Source organism: Molossus molossus, unplaced genomic scaffold, assembly GCF_014108415.1.
Source record: "Molossus molossus isolate mMolMol1 unplaced genomic scaffold, mMolMol1.p scaffold_m16_p_12, whole genome shotgun sequence".
NCBI classification, from domain to species: Eukaryota; Metazoa; Chordata; class Mammalia; order Chiroptera; family Molossidae; genus Molossus; species Molossus molossus.
This window is the reverse complement of record NW_023425347.1, coordinates 98,656,377-98,678,614: the sequence shown is the minus strand read 5'-3', so window position 1 is coordinate 98,678,614 and position 22,238 is coordinate 98,656,377. Positions and strand designations below refer to the sequence as shown.

At 45.7% G+C, this 22,238-nt stretch overlaps 1 protein-coding gene across 1 annotated transcript; it reads left to right on the top strand.

Moving 5' to 3' along the window:
- Positions 1-2,110: 2,110 nt before the first annotated feature.
- RBP7 (retinol binding protein 7) lies at positions 2,111-12,839 on the top strand. The gene is made up of 4 exons (XM_036256770.1): positions 2,111-2,225; positions 9,616-9,794; positions 9,917-10,018; positions 12,581-12,839. The coding sequence occupies exons 1-4, from the start codon at positions 2,153-2,155 to the stop codon at positions 12,629-12,631; spliced, it is 405 nt and encodes a 134-aa protein (XP_036112663.1). The 5' UTR covers positions 2,111-2,152; the 3' UTR covers positions 12,632-12,839.
- The last annotated feature ends 9,399 nt before the right edge of the window (positions 12,840-22,238 follow it).

Here is a 22,238-nt window from a genome sequence, read left to right as displayed (position 1 = left end):
CAGGGCACATGCCCAGGCTGTGGGCCTGATCCCCAATAGGGGGCATGCAGGAGGCGGCCAATCAATGTTCTCTCTCATCAATGTTTCTCTCTCTCTCTCTTTCCTTTCTTCTCTCTCTAAAATCATTAAAGAAAAACATTTTTTTTTTTTAATTTAAATACCCGGCATTTAGAAGTTTTGATGGATTCACTGCCGAGCTGATAAAAATGGATCATTGGCAAGCAAGTCATGAAGGTTGTCCCAAACCTTTCCAGTTTCAGCAGTGACAGGTTCACATCCTGGGCACTCTTTCCATTTTAGGGAAATTAGGGTGACGGCTGCCCTACTTGCTCTCAAACAGGTAAATCATTCCACCTCCATGAGGAGGAAGTAAGGGTTTGGAAGAGGCCAGGGTATTCAAGGAACATTCCTCTCTGTGGAGAGCATGATTAGAAAACTATACTTCAGCCCTGGCCGGTTTGGCTCAATGGTTACAGCGTCGGCTCTAGTAACTTTTGAACTGGAAGCCAAAGAAGCCAGCCATGCAAAACCCAGAAGAAAAACATCCCAGGAAGAGGGAGCACTATCTACAGGCCCTGAAGAAGGAAAGGGTTAGACTTCTGCTCAGAACCACGACCACAACAAAACTGGTGGGACTGGGGGTCCAGAGTCAGAATGTAACACTGTCGGAGAAGTATCCAGAAGCCAAAGCAGGAATAGCTTTATGACCCACAGCAGAGGGTGCAAATTTCCACTTAAGAAAAATAGGACAACACTGAAGGGTTTTACGCAGGGGAGTGATGAGATCTGAAGCACATTTCTCAAAAGCTTACTCTGATTGCAGTGTCTGGAGAACAGTTTGGTGGGATCCGAGCGAACACGGCAAGTCCGGGGAGGAGGCAAGACACGATAGAGGTTTGGGTTAGGATGGCAGAACCAGCAGGCCTTGTTAATGTGTTGGAAACAGGTGAGCAGAAAAGGAAGCAATCCATAATATCTACTGGGCTTTTGGCTTGAGCAACCAGGTGACTAGTGGTGCAACTGACAGAGATGAGGGAAGCTGGAGAATACTTTTGTTCTGTGCTTTCTGTCTTGGGTGTGTTAAGTTTGAGATTCCTTTAAGACGTCCAGGTGGAGACATCAAATAGGCAGTAACTGCCGGCACATGAGTTCGGGAAGTCAGGTCGCCTGGGTTTAAATCCAGACTCTTCCAACAACTATATGACCTTCAGCAAGTTACCAACCTCTTTGTCTCAGTTTTTGTCTCTGTCGAATGGAGTGGGATTTTGTGACACATGATATCATACACATAGTAATCACTCAATAAATGTTGGCTGTTACTATATTTCAGTCTAGAGCTCATGCGAGGGGTCAGAAATGAACGTATAAATCTTCGAAACGACCCATGTAGATGGCGTTTGTGGCTAACGTTCCAGGTTAGCCCACATTGCCAGCCCCCTTCCCTTCTGCTGTTCTCTACTGTCCAGGCTAAATCTAGATGCTAGGTCCTCCGGCTCCTTTGCAGCTGGCAGTGGCATATGACACCAGCTTTGGTCAATGAATGTAAAGAAAAACCTGAAGTGACCATGGCAGGTGGTGCTTTCCTTCCTGATCCCCACCTTGAATGAGGATGTCCGGGCTGCAAACCTAGCAGCCACCTCGTTGACAGTAAGGTGTTAAGGAACCAGAATAAGACTCAGAGAAGCCACTTCCGAGGTGTGGAGTTGCCAAATCGCGCCAGCAGCCACTTAGCCCAGGACTGCTTGACAGATGAGAAAAACAAATCTCTATTTATTGAGACCACCAGAGTTGGGTTTGTTAATATATTATTTGCAGCTGACACCGCAATTAATGCCATGAATTTGAAGGCGATCCCTTGGTCCTTAACATGTAGACAGAGAAACAAGTGTGGCCTTGGTCACAGCTGGGGGTGTGCGCGCGTTTGGGGTTGGAGGAGGAGGAAGGCTCAAGGGAAATAGGAGTTTCCAAGGGCGGTAGCAGAAAACCAGGAGCACGTGGCCAAGGAACCAGGAGGGACTGGGCCTCTCGGAGAGTGTCCCGGCTCCCCTGGCCGCCCCGCCCCGCGCGGTCCCGCCCGGTCCCGCCTCCCCGGCCCAGCATTTAGGGCCGAGCGCGCGCTGCCCGCCCACCGGGTGTCGCCCCCAGCCTCGCCATGCCCGCCGACCTCAGCGGCACCTGGAACCTGCTCAGCAGCGACAACTTCGAGGGCTACATGCTGGCCCTAGGTAGGCGGAGGGGCAGGAGGGGCCGCTGGCGGCCGCGCCGTCTCGGGTCGGAGCGAAAGCAGCTGGGCTCCCTGTCCCTCCTTCCCGCGTCTGTTCGTCCCCCCGCGCGTCCGTCTGCCAGTCCCCCAGTCTGTCCTGCATCCCTCGGTCCACCCATCCGTCCGCTCATTCCCCGGCTGCCGCGTCCCCCTGTCCTCTGTCTTCCGCCTCCTCTGGTCCCCCTGTCCCCCGTCTACCCTTCCGTCTACCGACCCAGTTTGTCTGCCAGTCCGCCCGTCTATTCGCCTGTTCCCCAGCCCTCCGTCTCCCCCACTCCCTGCCCCTCGCCCGGCTGATCGCCCCCGTCCTTGCTCCCCGCTCCCGTCCTTCCTCGTCCCCTCCACGATGTCTCGCTCCTGTCCCAGCGTGGCGTGGGCGTGGGCGGAGTCGCGGGTGGCGTGAGACACCTCGCAAGAAGACTCAGGGACACGATGGGGGTTCGGCCATGTGATGGGGCGCCCCGGACCGAAGCCCCTCCCCGGGCGCCCCTCGCCCCCCAGCCGCCTTTAACGTGGGGCTCTGGGCAGTCGCCCAGGGGTGCCCCCAGGGCGGTCCCCGTCCCGCAGCATCAGCCTCGCCTGGAGCTTCTCCGGGACGCAGGTAGGAGCTCCCGCCGCCGACGCAGGCTCCCAGCCCCGCCCCAGGTGACTCGGTGCCGCCAGATTCCGAACCACGGTGGACACCTCTAGTTTCTGACTTCACTTCGTCCCTCGAGGACTTCCGTGGGGTCAAGAAACCCAGGCCCCTTAGAGGCCGCTCCCCTCTCCTCGCTCCCCGCCTCTGGGACGCAATTCCAGCCGGAGGAGGGTCGGTCAGTGCCTGGAAGTGTCCCTTCGGTCGCCCGCCTGCCCTTTGAGACACGGAGCGAGGGACCAAGCCGGCCCTCAGGGGTGTGTCGGGGGCAGCAGGGTCTGACCAATGTCCTTGCTTCCCAGGGGGCTGGAGAATGTTTCCCGCCCTAAGGGTAGAAGGCCTTCCTTCCTTCCCAACCCCAGTTTGTCCTGCCCTGAGTCTCATTCTTCAGATTTGATGGATCCCAGCACCTACTTTGTATCAAGTGCTTTTGACTAAATGACAACAATCGGTGGCATTTTTGACAGATGGGTCAGAGTTGCTGGGAGTATGGGGGCTTGGGGGCTGCTCTGGCTCCGCCCCCTTATCAGACACCGCGCCTCAGTTTCTCCATCTGTAAATTGAGCCGGGAGTCCAATTTTTTATTGTGGTAAAATATGTATTACAGAAAATTAGCCATTGTAACCATTTAGAAATGTACCAGTTCTGTACATTCCGGTGTAATTTTCAGATCTCTGAGCCCGTGGTAGGGTTTCCTCCCCTCCCCTTCTCACACTAAGTAGGGAAGTCTGGAACTTCTGAGTAAAATCTGATTTATAGCGACACAAAACCTTGCAGGGAAGAAAAATACATATTTTCCTTCTGCCCATCTGCTTCATTGGCTGTGGCCTGTAAATTAGACTAACAAAGGACAGATTAACAAGAGGCAGACAGACAGACAGACAGAGGTTTAACACCTTCATCCTGCATATACACGGGAGCACTCAGCAATGAGTATCTCAAAGGAGTGGTTAGAACTTGAGCTTATACAGCATCTTAGCAGAGTCATACTTTTGTAGAGAAGTGACAAGACAAAAGGACTTTGAGTTTCCAGGGTGGCAAGTAATGGGAAAGTAAATATATGGGAAAACTAAGGGAAAATAAAGGCTAGTTAGTGAAGTTTATTATGTAGATGCTTCTCATGCCATCTCCAGACTGATGAGTCTAGAGTGGTCTCCCTAACTTCTGTCCATCCTAGTACAGATGGGAGCGGGGAGTGTGGAAGAGAGACCGTCCCATGATATGACCGATGTCTGTCCTACAAGCCGGGCCAGAAAGGAGGTCACTTTCTGTAAACCCCACTTCTGATTGTCTGATCATACTTGATCATTCTGACAAAAATCAGCGCCCCTCCCCAAGCGTCCTGCCATGTGCTGGAACAGGTTATTGTCCTGACCTGGTCAGGCATGTAACATGATTTCCCATACCTGGTAGCATTTATGTGACTGTCCCTTACTTTACCCTATACAATTCTTTGGCACCTGCCAAGCAGTGAGGGGATTCATTTCACCTTGTAGCTACCCAAGACATGCCTTGCATGTAAGTTCCCCTTAATAAACTCTGTTAATTACCGGGCGGAAGTGGCCGGCCCCCTTCTTCAGTCTCTCCTGCCCTCCACTTACAAAGGTAGATTTTCAGTCCTGAGACCTTAGCCTGGGTCTGGGTGTACGAACAGGGACAATCTTTACAAATTGATGACCTCTTTCAGGCAAGTGGAGGAGGGCAGAGAGCGTTCCTTCTATCTGCTTCTTCCCAGTGGTCTTCAGCTCAAAGGAACCAATGTGCCAAACTGGCATATTTGGGGGGTCCCATATTCTGCTACCCTTTCTTTCTTTCTTTTCTTTTTTTTTTATCCTCACCCGAGGACATTTTTCCATTTTTTTTTTTTGTTCAGGTAGAGTGGGAGGGAGAGCGAGGAACAGAGAGAGAGAGAGACATCGATGTGAAAGGGACACATCGAGTGGCTGCCACCCGCACGACCAACCAGGGCCAGGGACAAACTGCAACCGAGGTACGTGCCCTTAGCGGGAACCGAACCCGGGTCTCTCTGGACCGCAGGCCGAGACTCTAACCGCTGAGCAAAACCGGCCAGGGCCTGCTACCCTTTCATTTGAATCTCGTTTCCTCATCGTTTGCAGTGCATAAGGAGGAATTAATGCTTCTTTTCCCCAATGGGAGTAATTCCTGATATTTTACTAATCTCTCCACCCCAAATTAGTGGTGACATGTGACCATTTGTTCCTTGGTTTCTCTGGCTAGTATCTGACTACTTGTGTGGAGGAGAAAGTGTTAAAAATCAGGTGACGGCTTTGAACTGTGCCTTGTTTAGTAACTGTGCTTCCTGTTTAGCAATTTCCATGGCTTTGAGAGCAAACCTCTTAGAGAAGGAACCAGAAAAGCAATCCTTCACTGTCTTGCTTTTCTGCACACTCTGCTATGATCTCTCCTGTTTGACACTTTCCCCACTGATTTCAATAGAGGCTTATCTGTCACCTGCCATTGTATTAGACCCTGGAAGCTAACAAGGGCTATTTATTTATTTACATTAAGCCATAGAGTGTTGAGTCGACATCCTGCCTTGCAACTCCTTTTCTTATTTTGGTTCAGGTTCCAGAAAGAGATTGGACCCAAACAATACATTAACTTTTTTGTTGTTGTTGTGAATCCTTACCGGAGGATATTTTTCCATTGATTTTTAGAGAGAGTTGGGGCGGGGGGGAGAAACATCTATGTGAGAGAGACAGCAATTGGTTGCCTCCTGCATGAGCCCGACCAGGGCTGGGGATCAAACCTGCAACCCAGGCACGTGCCCTTGACCAGGAATCAAACTGGGACCCTATGAACCGCAGCTGACACTCTAACCACTGAGCCGAACTGGCCAGGGCAATACATTAACATTTAATGTCTATTTTCCCAAAGAAAAAGAAATGCACTAGGAATTTCTGGAGTAGAGGCTACTTAGTAGAACAGAGCATCAGACCCAGATAGTGAGCACTTGATAATCTCTTTGTTCCTTTAGTTTCCCATCTGTTAAATGGGGTGGTTGGACCAGATCTGATATTCTAAGAGTATCTAAATTAAAAACCAAGGGGTTGCTTAGCATTTTATACAATAGCTGAAATCAGCCCTGAAACCTACTGCCAATTCCCAACAAGCTGAGAAGAAAATTATTTGGCCCGCGTGCGTGTGTGCGTGTGGCACGCACTCTCTGCTGCCCTCCACATGTAAAAAACACACAGTCCAGAGTCCACCCATCTCCCCCTGGCCAAATAATGGGCTTGGGGCCAGATGAGTCTAGGATCTCCTTCCTCAAGGACCAGAAAGAGCTGCTTCAGATAGGATCCCAGATCTGTGCCATCAGAATCTGCATAATCAGATTCTCAGGTGATTCGGATGCAAATGGGAATTTAAGAGGTGCTATTCTTTGATATATCAAGTCATCCATGGGACAACTTGCAGACTATAAATACTGTAAAACGTATTGTCCCTACTTATGTATGTTCTGATGCCAACTTACACAGAAAATTTTGGACTTTTCTTGGGGATTTCTCCTTCTGGTAATGGCAAACAAGTTATTTGTACTAACTTTCACTGATGACAGCTAGACTAAGATATAATCTCCTTATGGAACTTCAGAGAACTATCAGAATAATAAAGAACTATCAGGCTGAGAGGTCTGGGAGAGAGTAAGAATCCAGACAGGTGAGCCCAGCACTTCAGATGCCTCTTACCTTCAGGGTGGTCGTGAGACTAAGCTACACTTTTGGGAGCTTCATGGGGTTAGGGGGGCATAAATTGGAGTCCCAAGTCAGTCAATGGTAGAGACCCTCTAAACACCTACTTTGGGCTACTTCTCTGAAAAGCTACTCCAGGGGAGAAAGGGAGACCTGGAAATAAATAGCTTTTGAATAGACTGTTGTCTGACTTGGAATCATCATTGTGGTCCAGAAAAATCTCAAGACCTGAACTTGAATGAAGGCACCTCTAGAGAGCTAGTGCCCTTAAAAGAAATAAAATTAAAAAAACACCTCTTTGGAGAAAAGAACATGCAAAATCTTAAATTGTTACCACAAATAACTTCTCCATACAATGTTCAGTAAACAATCAAAGTTATCAAGTATCTACGAGATAAGACACCATGACAAGGAAACTCTGGGAGGTGTTATCAGATATGACTATTACCTTGTTTATGGTGATGGTATTACAGGTATTTGCATATGTCCAAACTCATTAAATTGCCTACATTAAATACAGTATGTGCAGTTTTTGTATATTAAGTATACCTCAGCAAAGCTGAAAAATAAAGACTCCAGTAGTAGGACTCAATAGAAATAAACAACAGAAACAGGGTTTCCAGACACTGGAAATAGACGATAGTCAGAAATAGACTATAAAGCAGTTATGCTGAACTTAATTTTGGCAGGGAAACAGAATCTATGAAAAGTAGCATCAGCCCAGCCGGTGTTGCTCAGTGGTTGAACATCGACCCATGCACCAAGAGGTCACCAGTTCGATTCCCGGTCAGGGCACATGCCCAGGTTGTGGGCCTGATCCCCAGTGTGGGGCATGCAGGAAGCGGCCAAACAATGTTCTCTCTCATCGATGTTTCCATCTCCCTCTCCCTCTCCCTCTAAAATCAATAAGGAAAAGAAAAAACAAACAAACAAAAAACACATTCTAGAACTCAAAAGTAATCAAACTTAGAAACTTAGCAAGACCCGTCTTTCAGGTTCCTCTCTGTGTCCCTTGCTGATGAAGGTAAGGATGCTCCTTCCCTCTGTTATGAGGAGGGCACCTCTCGTCGGAGGGTTTTATGACCTGCTTCAGGGGAAGGTCAGAGGTGCCTTCCCGTACCAGCCATTTCTCAAATATTTTCGGCTTGAAATATTCACTATGCCAAGTTGTGCCAGGTCTTGAGGGAGTGTGTCTTGAACTCCATCACGTACAGAGTTTCTGTTTGGGATGATGGAAGAATTCTGGAAGTGGATAATGCTCATGGTTGCATAATATTGTGACTGCACAATGCCACTGAATTTTATGCTTAAAAATGGGTAAAATATGTTACAAAAAAAGAATTACAAGGAGACTTTGGTAGAAATCCTATACTTCACTTTAAAAAATGAAAGCTCCTTGTAAATTCAATTGTTGGATTACGTATATTTTGTATTAACATTCTCTCCATCTGAGCGATGTCTTATAACTTTACACAGTGAACTAAAAAGTGTTTTTTAAACACAGAGGTTTGTATTTCAGGTGAATAAAGATGGCTCCTGTAATAAAAACCAGAAAGTCCTTATCTCGTTCATGGGATGGAAGGAAAATACAACCAGGCGATCTATCCCTTTTGGCTGAAAACAGAGCTTAGCTTGAGGTCTTTGTCCCAGTTAAATATTTAAATTAACAAAGTGCTCAGTGAATTATTCAATCTCTTACATTCAGATTCTTTTTAAACTCAGCACATGGTATATAGAGGGATTTGTGGCACAAATAATCGAAGTGCTTTTAGGTTCAAGAAGGTTGTTTTCAATTTTCCTCTGATGGGAGAAGATCCTCTTCTTAAAGGGAGATTTAGATTCCCCTGTTTCCCCATCGTTCGTGGTTATAAATTCCTGAAGAACGGGGAGCAAGCATTTACAACCTCTGGCCACATAAGGTGCTCAAAGCTAATAAATGAGAAATGGGATTAAAATCCATTTTCTATATACCAAAATGCCGATCTTCTTAGTATTCCATGTTTTCATGTATGATCTTTTTTCAAGCTTATTCAAGATTTCTAAATGAATAGAATTATCTGCATGATTGCAGTGGTTTTTGAGTTTGTTATTTTTATAGTTGTTGTTCAGAAGCTATCCAAATGCCGTCTTTTTTTTTTTTTTAATCCTGACCCGAAGATTTTTTCCCCCATTAATTTTTAGAGAGAGTGGAAGGGAGGGAAAGAGGTGGGGAGAGAAAGAGAGAAACACATTGATGTGAGAGAGACACACATCGATTGGTTGTCCCATGAACAAGCTCCAGCTGGGGCTGGGGATTGAACCTATGACCCAGGTACATGCCCTTGACCAGGAATCGAACCCAAGACCCTTTGGTGTTCAGGCCAATGCTTTAACCACTGGAAACACTGGCCAGGGCTCAGATGCTGTCTTTTTTTTTTTCCTTTATTGATTTTAGAGAGAGAGGAAGTGAGAGGAAGAGAGAGAGAGAAACATCAATGAAAGAAAACATCGATCGTCTGCCTTCTGCATGCCCCCCGCTGGGGATCAGGCCCACAACCTGGGCATGTGCCCTGACCGGGAATTGAACCAGCAACCTCTTGGTGCAGGGGTCGACGCTCAACCACTGAGCCACACCAGGCTGGGCTCAAATGCTGTCTTAAATTTGAAGTGTAAATACATAAAGCAGAAACAGGCAGAGTTGCTGTGACTGAGGTTTGGTTAGGGGCCTGAGCCTCTGGAAGGATTCCCAAAACTGCTTCTGCCATGCCCAGCTTCAAGTCCATAACTTAAAGTGCCCAGCCAGCGTAGTAAGTCTTCCCTGAAAGCTGTTGATGACTTTAATCAGCCCATGGATGGAGGTTTGCCAGGGTAGCGTTCCCTATAGATCCAATCTCAGCAGCAAATTTCATTGACGTTGTAAAACAAACACCAGCAATCAAATGCAGTGATTCTGAGGACAGTTGCCAAGTTCTTTGCTTTGGTGTCTCGGGCGAAAGTTGAGATTTCTTTTTAAAATTGTCTTTAAGGTATCGACTTTGCCACTCGTAAGATAGCCAAGTTGCTGAAGCCACAGAAAGTGATTGAGCAAAATGGGGATTTTTTCACCATCCACACGTACAGCAGCCTAAGGAACTACCTTATTCAATTTAAAGTTGGAGAAGAATTTGATGAAGAAACCAAAGGCCTGGATAACAGAAAATGCAAGGTAAAGAAAGATTCAAGTAATAACGTAGGCTCTTCATTTTGCCAGGTTAACTGGCATTGTACTTAGTAATAGGCGAGGATCCTGCCAGAATAAATCAAGTTTTTCTCCCCTCTGTCATGCAGAGCTTGGTGACCTGGGACAATGACAGACTCACCTGTGTCCAGAAAGGGGAAAAGAAGAACAGAGGCTGGACCCATTGGATTGAAGGCGACAAGCTCCACCTGGTAATGGCCACATTGCTTATTTTTAGTGAGATGATATGGTATTGAAGAAAATGTTAGAAAGGAAAACGTGACCAGCAGCCCTATTATTCCAACCCAACATTTTTCTATTTGGCATGTTACCTTCTAGCCTGTCAGAATTTCTGCCTTTTTATTTAATATAAAAACATATTCTAGCCCTGGCCAGTTTGGCTCAGCAGTTAGAGTGTCAGCCCGCGGACCAATGAGTCGTGGGTTTGATTTTGGTCAAGGGCACGTACCTCGGTTGTGGTTGGTCCCCGGCCCTGGTTGGGTCACGCAGGAGGCAACTAGTCAGTGTGTCTCTATCACGTCGATGTTTCTCTCCCTCCCACTCTATCTGAAAATCAATGGAAAAATATCCTCAGGTGAGGATTAAAAAAATTAACATATTCCAGGTTTCTAAATAACTTTCCTATTGACGTTACCATGTATTAATTGAATATATATGTACAAAAGTAGCAATCTGGCTGCATGATGTTCCATCAGGTTAATGGACTCTCATCTTAGTAAACCATGTTCTTAAAAGTGTCCAGAGTATTGTTTCAGGGTGTTTGCTGCTGCTGCTTCCATTCATGGACATGGAGTTTTTTGCATCCATGGTCTTATTCCCTTAGGAAGAATTCACAGAGGGATCATGTTGTCGAGGCACATTCATCAATGCCATTTATATATATATATTTATTTATTGTTAATCCTCACCCAAGCATATTTTCCCATTGATTTTTATATAGAGCAGAAGGGAGGGGGGGGGAGAGGAAGGGAGGGAGGGAGGGAGGGGGAGAAAGAGAGAGAGAAAGAGAGAGAGAGAGAGAGAGATTGGTTGCCTCCTGCACAGACAGGGTTGGGGGATCAAACCTACAATCCAGGTATGTGCCCTTGACCAGGGATCGAACCCACACTCCTTCAGTCCACAACCTGACGCTCTAACCTCTGAGTCAAACCAGCCAGGGCTCATCATTGTCTTTTTTTTTTAATTTTTTTTTTCTTTATTGACTTTAGAGAGAGATAGAAACACCGATGAGAAAGAACATCAATTGGTTGCTTCCTGCATGCCCCACACTGGGGATCAGGCCCACGACCTGGGCATGTCCCCTGACTGGGAATTGAACCAGTGACCTCTTGGTGCATGGGTCGATGCTCAACCACTGATCCACACTGGCCAGGCTCATCATTACCTTTTTAATTTATGTTTTTAAATTGATTTTAGAGAGAGAGGAAGGGGGAGGCAGAGAGAGATAGAAATATTGATGAGAGAGAATATCAATTGGCCGCCTCCTGCATGCCCCCCACTGGGCATGTGCCCTGTCCGGGAATCAAACCAGCAACCTCACCATGGCCCGTTCGGCTCAGCAGTTAGAGCTTCGGCCTGCAGTCCAGAGAGACCCAGGTTCGGTTCCTGCTAAGGGCATGTACTTCAGTTGCAGTTTGTCCTCGGCCCTGCTTGGGTCGTGCAGGTGGCAGCCACTCGATGTGTCCCTTTCATGTTGATGTTTCTCTCTCTCTTTCTCTTCCTCTCCCTCCCTCCCACTCTATCTGAACAAAAAAATGGGAAAATGTCCTCAGGTGAGGATTAAAAGAAAAAAAGTACAACTTTGCTTAAGAATTCAGATTAGTGGGCGGTAAGAAGCCATGTTCGAACTGCGTGAGTCCTCCTTTGGCATATCCAGCGACTGACTCTGCCCAAGCAGAGCATGGAAGGACCCTCGCCCTAAGGGTACTCACAGGACAATTCTCACATTCTGTGATGTAATAAAAAATAAATATTTGGTCTTTGTACCTGGTTTCTAAAACCCTCGGAATTTCCAGAGAAATAAGAGTGTCTTCTGTATGCTAATGAGATGACTGGTGATGGGGGTCCCTAGACAGCTTCAGGATGGGGGCTGATCACCAGGTAGGTCAAGGAACAACAGAAGGGTTGGGAATTTCAGCCTGGCTCCTGACCTCTGGGAAGAGGAAGAGGCTGGAGGTCGAGTTAATCACCAGTAGCCAATGATTCAGTTAATCATGCCTATGTAGTGAGACCTCCATAAACCCCCCCTTAATGAAGGGGTTCAGAAGCTTCTGGGTTGGTGAAAACATTGCAGTGGGAGAGGGCATGGAAGCTCCCCCCACCCCAGTATCTTCTCTGGTGCATCTGTTCCTGAGTTGTACATGTAAAACACCTGTACATGTAAGTGAAGCATGTTCCTGAGTTCTGTGAGCCATCCTAGCAAATTATTGACCTTCAGGAGGGAGTCACGGGAGCCCCCAATTTATAACTGGTTCGTCAGAAGTATAGATGGCCTGGGACTTGCAACTGACGTTTGAAGTGGGGGCAGTGAGCCCTTCACCTGTGGGCTGTGCACTAACTCTGGGTTGTTAGTGTCAGGACTGAGTTGACTTCCTGGATACCAGCTGGAGTCAGCGCTGGAGAAGGGGCGTGGCAAAGACAGCACACCTTTGGTGTCAGGAAGAAAGATCCCCACTCATCGGGTGTCAGAGGGTTGTGGATAACAACATACGCCATGCCATCTCCTGTCATCTGCCCTGCCTCCCCACCCCTAGGAAATGTTCTGCGAGGGCCAAGTGTGCAAGCAGACCTTCCAGAGGGCCTGAGCGGATCCAGCAACAGCACGTGGGGCTGCAGCTGAGCCAACTCACAGTCCAGAACAAACAGGTGTGAGTCTGTCCCGATTTGGTGATGGGGCCTGTGGCCAGAGAGATGTCATACAGCGGGCACCAGAAACCATCTTGGTGGTGGGAAAACCTCTCAGCTTCAATAAACTTGTCCAACGACTCTGACTTCTTCCTTCTAAGTTTTAGCGTGTCCCACTATTTTAAGAAACTGTTGGTCTATGATGAACACCCCAATAAATAAGATGTCATTTCTGTCTTTGAGGTCCGGTGAGAAAATGGGTGAAATGAGCTGTCTGAACAGTGGCAATAAGGACGGGCAGCTGTGAGACCCAGGAGGGGCAAGCCTGACTTTGGGGGATGGGCAGGGGTCTGGGGTAGTGGAGTTGATCTTTAAGCCAAGACCCGAAACATAGGTAAGTGGAAAGCATTGTAGGGGAAAGGCTGGGGTTAAGTTGGAGGGATGTGTGAAGAACTAAGAGATGGCCTTAGCTGGGACATGAGTGTATGTGGGTGGGTGGGTGGGGAGAGATGACAGGGGAGACTGGAATGACAGGCAGGGACACTACCATGAAGCTTGAATGTTATCTTTAAAAGATAAGAGTTTTGTTCTCAAAATAATGGGGAGATAGTGACTGGTATTAAGCAGAAGCTCTGGCTCATAGAAAAAAATTCCAGCCCTGGCCGGTTTGGCTCAGCGGTTAGAGCGTCGGCCTGCGGTCCTGAGAGACCCGGGTTCGGTTCCCGCTAAGGGCGCGTACCTCGGTTGCGGTTTGTCCCCGGCCCTGGTTGGTCGTGCGGGTGGCAGCCACTTGATGTGTCCTTTCACGTCGATGTTTCTCTCTCTCTCTTTCTCTCTCTCCCTCCCACTCTATCTGAACAAAAAATTTTTTTAAATGTCCTTGGGTGAGGATAAAAAAAAAAAATTCCAACTGCAGAGGGAAGAAAGGATCGTAGGCTGGGGAGGCAGAAAGAAAGCCCTGCTGGGAATCACAGTGGGAACTGATGGTGGTCAGGGACGCTGAGAGCCCAGGTCTCAGATACAGGCAATGAACCTTGGAGCTGGAGAGAAACAATTATTTAGGAGGCAGAATCCATAGTCCAAATCGATTCATGAGATGTAGGGATGATGGAAGGGGGAGGAATCAGGGGCGATGTCCTGTTTTGGTTCAGGCAGCCGTAGGAAAGCTGGAGCCAATCAGAAAGAAGGGTAACACAGGCAGAAGAGGAAAGTGGCATTGGAGCTTTAGATTTGAGTGTGCCCAGTGAGAGCCAGGCTGTCAGGAGGCAATAGACAGATGGGTCTGCAGACACTTACAAGTTCTCAAGTACATGAACTATGCATATGAATGAGACCGCCCAGGACATTGTGTTTAAAGTGAAAAGAGAGAAACCTTTCTTTAGAAAACCTACCAAGAAAGGGTGATCAAAAGAGCTGGAGAAACAGGGTGATATGAGGGAAGCCAAGCAAGAAAGGGTCTCAGGGTTGAGGGAGTGTTCAGCACTTGCTGAGATGCCCGAGTACCAACCTGGCAAGGTGTCATTCCTTGATGGTTGTGAGAGCTACAAAAAGAAGAGAAAGAAAGAAAAAGCAGGATGTTGATGGTACCCTTTTAAGATGGTTAACAACATCTCAGAAAGATGTGACACTTAGGCAGACTTAAAGTGAAGGAACAAGCTTTGTGGATATCTGGGGGTAGAGAGCAAGTGCAAAGGCCCTGAGGTTGAGGGTGTGTGATGTGCTGGAGGTGCTGCCAGGAGGCAAAGGGAGCAAGGCCAAGAGTGAGAGGAGATGAAGCTGGTCTTTGGCAGAGCCTGGGGCTGTGAGCAATCTTTCTGCTAGACTGCTGCTTTGTAGCCCCTGGAGGTAATAACTTCAGTTTAGGGTATAGAAGCAGTTAATTTTTTTTTTTTTAGTCCTTCAAACTGCCAAGTTATGGGATGCTGAATGCTCAGGTCACAGGAAGAGAGTGTCTTTTAGCAAAGCTGTGTTTCCTTCCACGTCCGCTTGCCGACTGACCAGCTCTAGTCTGCCTCTTACCCATCCTTCTCTTACAGGACTTGACTGAAAGCAGCAACAAGTAACCAGCAATATTTCTCTGCCTTTCTTGTACAAACTGTAGTTCAGATTAAGCAATTAGTTAAGGAAGGGAAGTTCTTCTTAATATAAGAATGCCAGCTAATAGATACAAAAAGATAAATAGATTTAGATGATCAATACTTTTTAATCCTTAGAGAAATGATTATCAGTGAACCTTGGCAATAATCATCAGTGCTGCTAAAGCATTAGATGAAGAGTCAATCAGCTCTTTTAATTTGAATTTTTTATTTTTTAATCCTCACCCAAGAATATTTTTGCATTTATCTTATAGAGTGGGAGGGAGAGTGGAAGGAAGAGAGAGAGAAACATTGATGTGAGCGAGACACGTTGAATGGTTGCCACCCACACAAAACCCCAACCGGGGTCGGGGACAAACTGCAACCGAGGTACTTGCCCGTGGCGGGAACCGAACCCGGGACTCTCTGGTCTGTAGGCCAACGCTCTAACCTCTGAGCCAAAATGGCCAGGGCTATTGTTAATTTTTTTTATTTATTGATTTTAGAGAGAGATGAAGGGAGAGGGAGAGGGAGATAGAAACATCGATGAGAGAGAACATCAATTGGCTGTCTCCTGCATGCCCCCCAGTGGGGATTTGGCCCACAACCTGGGCATGTGCCTGACCTCTTGGTGCATGGGTTGATGCTCAACCACTGAGCCACACTGGCCAGTCTAATCAATTCTTTTAAATGGATGGGTCAGACTGACACTACCCAAAGGAATCAACTGATTAGTCTTGTCACTCAAGGTGGGGACAGGCACTGTGTGTAAACAATGAGAAGTATAGCAACAGCACCTGCGAGTCCTTTAGAAAAAAAGAAAAGACACAGATTTCAAACCAGCTCATAAATCTAACTACTGGTGTATAGGAATATAGGGGGATAGAGAAACATGTTACATGACACCATCACTCAAATCTAGAATGTGGGGAATTCAGTCCTACAAGAAAAATAAGTGGTGACTTCACCCAATAACACAACATAATAAAGATGGGGGAAGGAGGGTTGCTCTACATTAAAAGAGGAAAGAAGTGGGGGTCATATCAATCAAATGCAATATGTGGACCTTGTTTATATCTTGATTCAAATAAACCAACCATAAAAAATGTTATCTTTCAGATAAGCAGGGAAATTTGAACATGGAGTGGATAAAAATTGCCAATTTTCTGTGTTAATGATATTGTGTGTGTGTGTGTGTGTGTGTGTGTGTGTGTAACTTGTCTTTTAAAAACATCCTGACAGTCTAGCTGGTTGAGCATCAACCCCATGCATCAAGAGGCTGCCAGTTCGATTCCAGATCAGGGCACATGCCCAGGTTGTGGGCTTGATCCCAGTGGGGGGCATGCAGGAGGCGGCCAATCCATGTTCTCTCTCATCGATGTTTCTATCTCTCTCTCCTTCTCCCTTCCTCTCTCTCTAAAATCAATAAAGAAAACAAACAAAAAAATTTTTAAAATCTTCCTCAGATTAAAAAATAAGCCCTGGTCAGATTGGAGAGTTGGCCTGCGGACCAGAGAGTCCCGGGTTCGGTTCCCGCTAGGCGCATGTACCAAAAAATAAATAATAAAAAATAAAAATAAAAACATACTGACATAGCTATAGTTAAAAATATATGTTTAAAATTTACCTTGAACTATTCCAGCACACACACACACACACACACACAAACAAAACATTAAGTGTATAGATGAAACAGATAGTAATTTTTTTTCCTAATCCTCACCCGAGGATATTTTTCCATTTATTTTCAGATGAGGAAGCTTTTCCTTTCAATCGGGAGCCTGGGGTGGAGGGGCTGCGCAGGGTTTCTGGACTCTCTGGGAGCAGCTGCCACGTGACCCTTCAAGAAGGGCTGGTGGGGTGTCTGCACTGAGCTCCCGGCCTGCGGTCCAGGAGCCTGAGCGGTGCCAGGAGCTGGCTGGCTGGAAAGCAGCGATGAAATAGACGAAACAGAATAAAATCGGGAGCCTTGTGGGCTCTGCCGGCCTGGGAGTTAGAGGAAGGCTTCGGGAAGGGGGCAGTTTTCCAGGGTATGACGTGCGTTGCAGGGATGGCGCTGTCCACGCGACCCTGAACGCGGGAAGGGGCCGCGGGGCCACTGAGAAGAGGGGCCACGCGAGGTGTGCAGTTAAGGGAGCTCGGCAATGACTCGTCCTACTGAGGCAGCTCCCTCTGCGGCCGCCGCCGGGGAGCAGGAGGACCCCAGGCGCCCCCTTCTGGACCAGCTGCGCATCCTCCGCTCCTGGGCCCTCTGGGGAAGGAGGAGGGCTGTTGCTCGTTTTTTGTTTTTTAGATTTAGAGTTGTTGCTTTTTCTCATTAAACATTTTTTTTTCAATTACAGTTTACCTTCAATATTATTTTGTATTAGTTTCAGGTGTACAGCAGAGTGGTTAGACAATTATATACTTTACAAAGTGTTCGCCCTAGGGTTTTTAAAAATTGTGATAGCCTGGCTGGTGTGGACTGAGCTGCTCTCTATTTGATTCCCGGTCAGGGCACAAGCTGGGGTTGTGGGCTCGATCCCCAGTAGGGGGCGTGCAGGAGGCAGCCTATTGGTGTTTCTCTCTCACGTTTCTATTTCTCTTCCTCTCTAAAAAAGCAATAAAAACATACTCTTAAAAAATTGTGATAAAATTGCATAACAAAAATGTCATTTTACTATTTTTAAGAGTACAGTTAGTTTGCATTAAATGTATTCACATTTCTGTACAACCATCACCACCATCCATCTGCAAAACTTTTCATCTTCCCAAACTGAATCTCTGTCCCCATTAAACTACAACTTCCTCCTTCCCACAGGCCCTGGCACTCACCATTCTTCTTTATATCCCTATGAATTGACCCTTTATATGAGTGGAACCATTTAATACTTGTCCTTCACGTCTGGTTTATTTCATATAGCTTAAATCTCAAGGCTCATCCATATTATACCAGGTGTCAGAATGTCCTTCCTTTGAAAGACTGCATGATATTCCATCGTACTGCATGGATAGACCACTTAAAAAAATTTTTTTTTCTTTATTGATTTTACATAGAGAGGAAGGGAGAGGGAGAGAGAGAGAGATAGAAACATCGATGAGAGAGAACATCGATTGGCTACCTCCTGCATGCCCCTCACTGAGGATCAGGCCCACAACCTGGGCATGTGCCCTGACCGGGAATTGTACCGGTGACCTCTTGGTGCATGGGTCAACATTCAACCACTGAGCCACACTGGCTGGGCAGGATAGACCACTTTTTGTGTGTTCATTCACCCTTTGATGGACATTTGGGTTGCTTCCACCTTTTAGCAATTGTGACTCCATGGTGACATGAACGTGGCTGTATAAATATCTGTTTGAGTCCTGGCTTCTTTCAATTCTTTTGGGTATATATCTGGAACTGGGGAAGGGTAGGGTGTACATAGAAAGATGGAAAATGCTAGTTCACTAAAAGGGAAGTTGAAAAAATAGGTGATAATAATAAACCATTTACATAATGTTTATGGATCAAATACTGTTCTAAGTACTTTACATAAATTAATTCATCTAATTTTTACAACATATGAAATATTATTCCCATTATATAGATACAATTTGTCTTTTTTAAATGTATTTTTAATTTTCAGTTATAATTGACATTCCATATTATATTAGTTTCAGGTGTACAGCATAGTGGTTAGACATTTATGTAACTTGTAAAATTATCTCCCCGATAAATCTAGTACCCACCTGGCAGCATACATGGTTATTACAATATTATTATTAGTTGCTGCTGTTGTTGTTAATCCCCACCTGAGGATATTTTTTTCCATTGATTTTCCAAGAGAGTGGAGGGAAGAGAGGGACGGGGACAGAGAGAAACATGGATTGGCTGCCTCTTGCATGTGCCTCAACCAGGGCCGGGGAACAAACCTGCAACCCAGGTATGGGCCCTTGACCAGGATTCGAACCCACAACCCTTTGGTGTGAGGGCCAATGCTCTAACCACTTAGCAACACCAGCCAGGAATATTATAATATTATTGAGTATATTCCCTATGCTGTACTTTTCATCCCCATGATGATTTTTAACTGCCAATTTGTACTTAAAAAAATTTTTTTTCTTTATTGATTTTAGAGAGAGAGGAAGGAAGAAGGAGAGATAGAAACATCGATGAGAGAGAACATGCATTGGCTGCCTCCTGCATGCCCCCCACTGGGGATCACACCCATAACCTGAGCATGTGCCTAGACTGGGAATTGAGCCAATGACTTCTTAGTGCATAGGCCAATGCTCAACCACTGAGCCACACCAGCTGGGCCAATTTGTACTTCTTTTTTAAATTTATTCTTAATTTAATTAATTAATCAATTATTTTTAAGAGAGAGAGGAAGGAAGAGAGAGATAGAAATACTGATGTGATAGAAACATGGATTGGTTGCCTCCTGCATGCCCCCTACTGGGAATTGGGCCCACAACCAGGGTATATACCTTGACTAGGAATTGAACCGGGACCTCTCAGTCCATGGGACAGTGCTCAATCCACTGAGCCACACCAGCTGGCAATTTGTACTTCTTTTTTTTTTTTTATCTTCACCCGAGGACACTTTTACATTTATCTTTAGACAGAGTGAGGGGGGAGGGGAGAGAGAGAGAGAGACATTGATTGGTTGCCACCCACACAACCTCAACTGGGGCTGGGGATGAACTGCAACTGAAGTACGTGCCCTTGGTCGGAATCGAACCCAGAACTCCCTGGTTCACAGGCCGACACTCTAACCACCGAGCCAAAGCAGCTAGGGCAATTTGTACTTCTTAATCCTTTCACCCTTTTCATCCAGTCTCCCAACCCCACTCCCATCTGGTAACCATCAATTTGTTCTCTGTATCTATGTAGGAATCTGTTTCTGTTTTGTTTGTTTATTTTGTGTTTTAAATTCCACATATAAGTGAGATCATGTGGTATTTGTCTTTCTCTTTCTGACTTATTTCACTTAGCATAATATCCTCTAGGTCTATCCATGTTGTCACAAATGGCAAGATTTCATTCTTTTTATGGCTGAGTAATATTCCATTGTGTATGTGTACCATACGTTCTTTATCCATCTGCCTATCGATGGACACTTAGGTTTCTTCCATATCTGGCTATTGGAAATAACGCTGCAGTGCACATAGGGGTGCGTATATCTTTTCCAATTCGTGTTTTAGATTTCTTCCAATAAATACCTAGAAGTGGAATTGCTCGGTCATAGGTAGTTCTATTTTGAATTTTTTGAGGAACCTTCATACTGTTTTCTTTTTTTTATCCTCACCCGAGGACATTTTTCCATTTTTTGTTCAGATAGAGCGGGAGGGAGAGAGAGGAAGAGAGAGAGAGAGAAACATCGATGTTAAAGGGACACATCGAGTGGCTGCCACCCGCACGACCAACCAGGGCCGGGGACAAACTGCAACCGAGGTACATGCCCTTAGCGGGAACCGAACCCGGGTCTCTCTGTACCGCGGGTCGACGCTCCAACTGCTGAGCCAAACCGGCCAGGGCCTTCATACTGTTTTCCACAGTGGCCACACCTACTTGTATTCTTACCAAAAGGGCAGAAGAATTCCCTTTTCTCCACATCCTCGCTGACACTTGTTTGTGGACTTACTGATGATAGCCATTTTGACAGGTGTGAGGCGCTATCTCACTGTGCTTTTAATTTGCATTTCTCTGATGATTAGTGGTGTTGGGCATCTTTTCATACAGGGGTGCGCAAAAGTAGGTTTATAGTTGTTCATATGGAAAAAGACATGCAGGTTATGATTATTACAACTTTATTAACTCAAAAGAGTGTCACAGTGCCACAGTCCACGTAGGTACAATCTCATAAGTGCTCAAATTTCTGGGCTTTATTGCACATAAATAAATAATGATACAAAAATAAACTGTGTTTCCTGTACTCACAACACAACTATAAACCTACCTTTGCCGACCCCTGTATATCTAGTGGCCATCTCTTTGGAGAACAGACATAAACTGTCTTACATCGAGTGACTTGCCCAAGGTCACAGAGTTTGTAAACCAGGAGAACCCGTGTTCCTCACCTATGTTTCTCCTCTTCTGCTTTTTTGGCCACTAGAACACCGGGAGACTGTTTCCATGAAGAAAACTTTCAATCATTCATTTCTTCATTCCTTTAATCTACACTGTGTGCTCACTGTGTGCTCGAATGTGCTTGGAAGTCAGGGACACTTCAGTTTCTGGTAAGTTAAGTTTGCATATCCCAAGGTTCCATACACAGGGCAGTCTCACCCTCTGTTCTGGGTCACTGGTCCCCAATTCATGTTTGCTTCTGACTGTAGAAGCAAAGTGAGAAAAGAACTTGCCACCAATTGAACTGAAAACACAACTCTCCATCTTTACATACCGTGAGTTACACGTTCTTTGTCAAGGCCTCACGTGGCAGCTTTGCCCCATCGGCTCCTCGGCTAGGGCATGACTACCGCGTAAAGATAGTCTAGGTTCTGGTTTTGACCTGACAACCAGGTAGGTTGAATCAATAACATGATTAAAGCCCCTAATATATGTCAGTTACGCAGCAACAAAGCTGAAAAAGAAAAACAGCCCTGGTTCAGAAATGTGCAAGCCCAGTGTTTCTGTTGTTCATAAAGAAGCTTCACAGACCTTGATTCTGTCTGGGTCTCTCAAGGTTTGGTTCCAAAGATCACTGATCAAAGGTCTTCCTATGAAATCACTACCAGATGTTGGCTCTTCACACCACCAGGTGGAAAGGCTCATCCTTAGCAAAGAAATACCTTCGAGAAGTCATCTCTATTAGCTATACCTCCTGGATGCACTTAAAGAAAAAAAAGAAAGGAAGAGGAGGAGGAGGGGTAGGAGGAGGAGAAACAGCATTTTGGTTTTGCTTGCAATAAAAACATAACTTCTTAGAATATGACTCTTGTTAGTGTATTTTTCTTAATTTTAACAGCTTTATTGAGTTACAATTTGTGTCAATTTCACCCATTATAAGCATCCAGTTACATCTTTTTTAGTAAATTTATACAGTTATCCCCACAATCCAGTTTTAGAGCACGTCCATCACTCCAAAAGGTTCCCTTGAGCCCATTTGCTAACTATTATTTTATAAACTCTGTTTGGGATTTCAGACAGCGAGCTCAGTAGATGTACTTATAATGAATACTTTTTATATGTGCTTTCATTTTTGCCCAGGGCAAGAATCTCTATTTCATTCCCTGAGATCTTTTGTAGGATACTATTTTCCCTAATTTTCTTGCCCGCCCTTTATTTGAAAGGTCTTCAGTTCTCCACCGATGACAGATTTGCTTTTGATATTTACTCCATGTTCTCACTGGTATGTAATTATATCTTCTGGGTAGAGTATTTTGGGCCCTTTGAAAAACAGTCTTCTAATCAGTGACAATAAACAAGCTTTTGGTTTAGGCTGAAAATAACAGGTATATTCCTAATCCTGTTCTCTTGGTGAAAATGTTTTCTGCAAATATAAAAATCACCAGTCATCAGATTACA

Coding starts and splice junctions, on each gene's coding strand:
- RBP7 (XM_036256770.1), top strand. CDS start 2,153: ATGCCCGCCGACCTCAGCGGCACCTGGAACCTGCTCAGCAGCGACAAC. Junction 2,226..9,615: donor GGGCTACATGCTGGCCCTAG/GTAGGCGGAGGG, acceptor ATTGTCTTTAAG/GTATCGACTTTGCCACTCGT. Junction 10,019..12,580: donor AAGGCGACAAGCTCCACCTG/GTAATGGCCACA, acceptor CCCCACCCCTAG/GAAATGTTCTGCGAGGGCCA.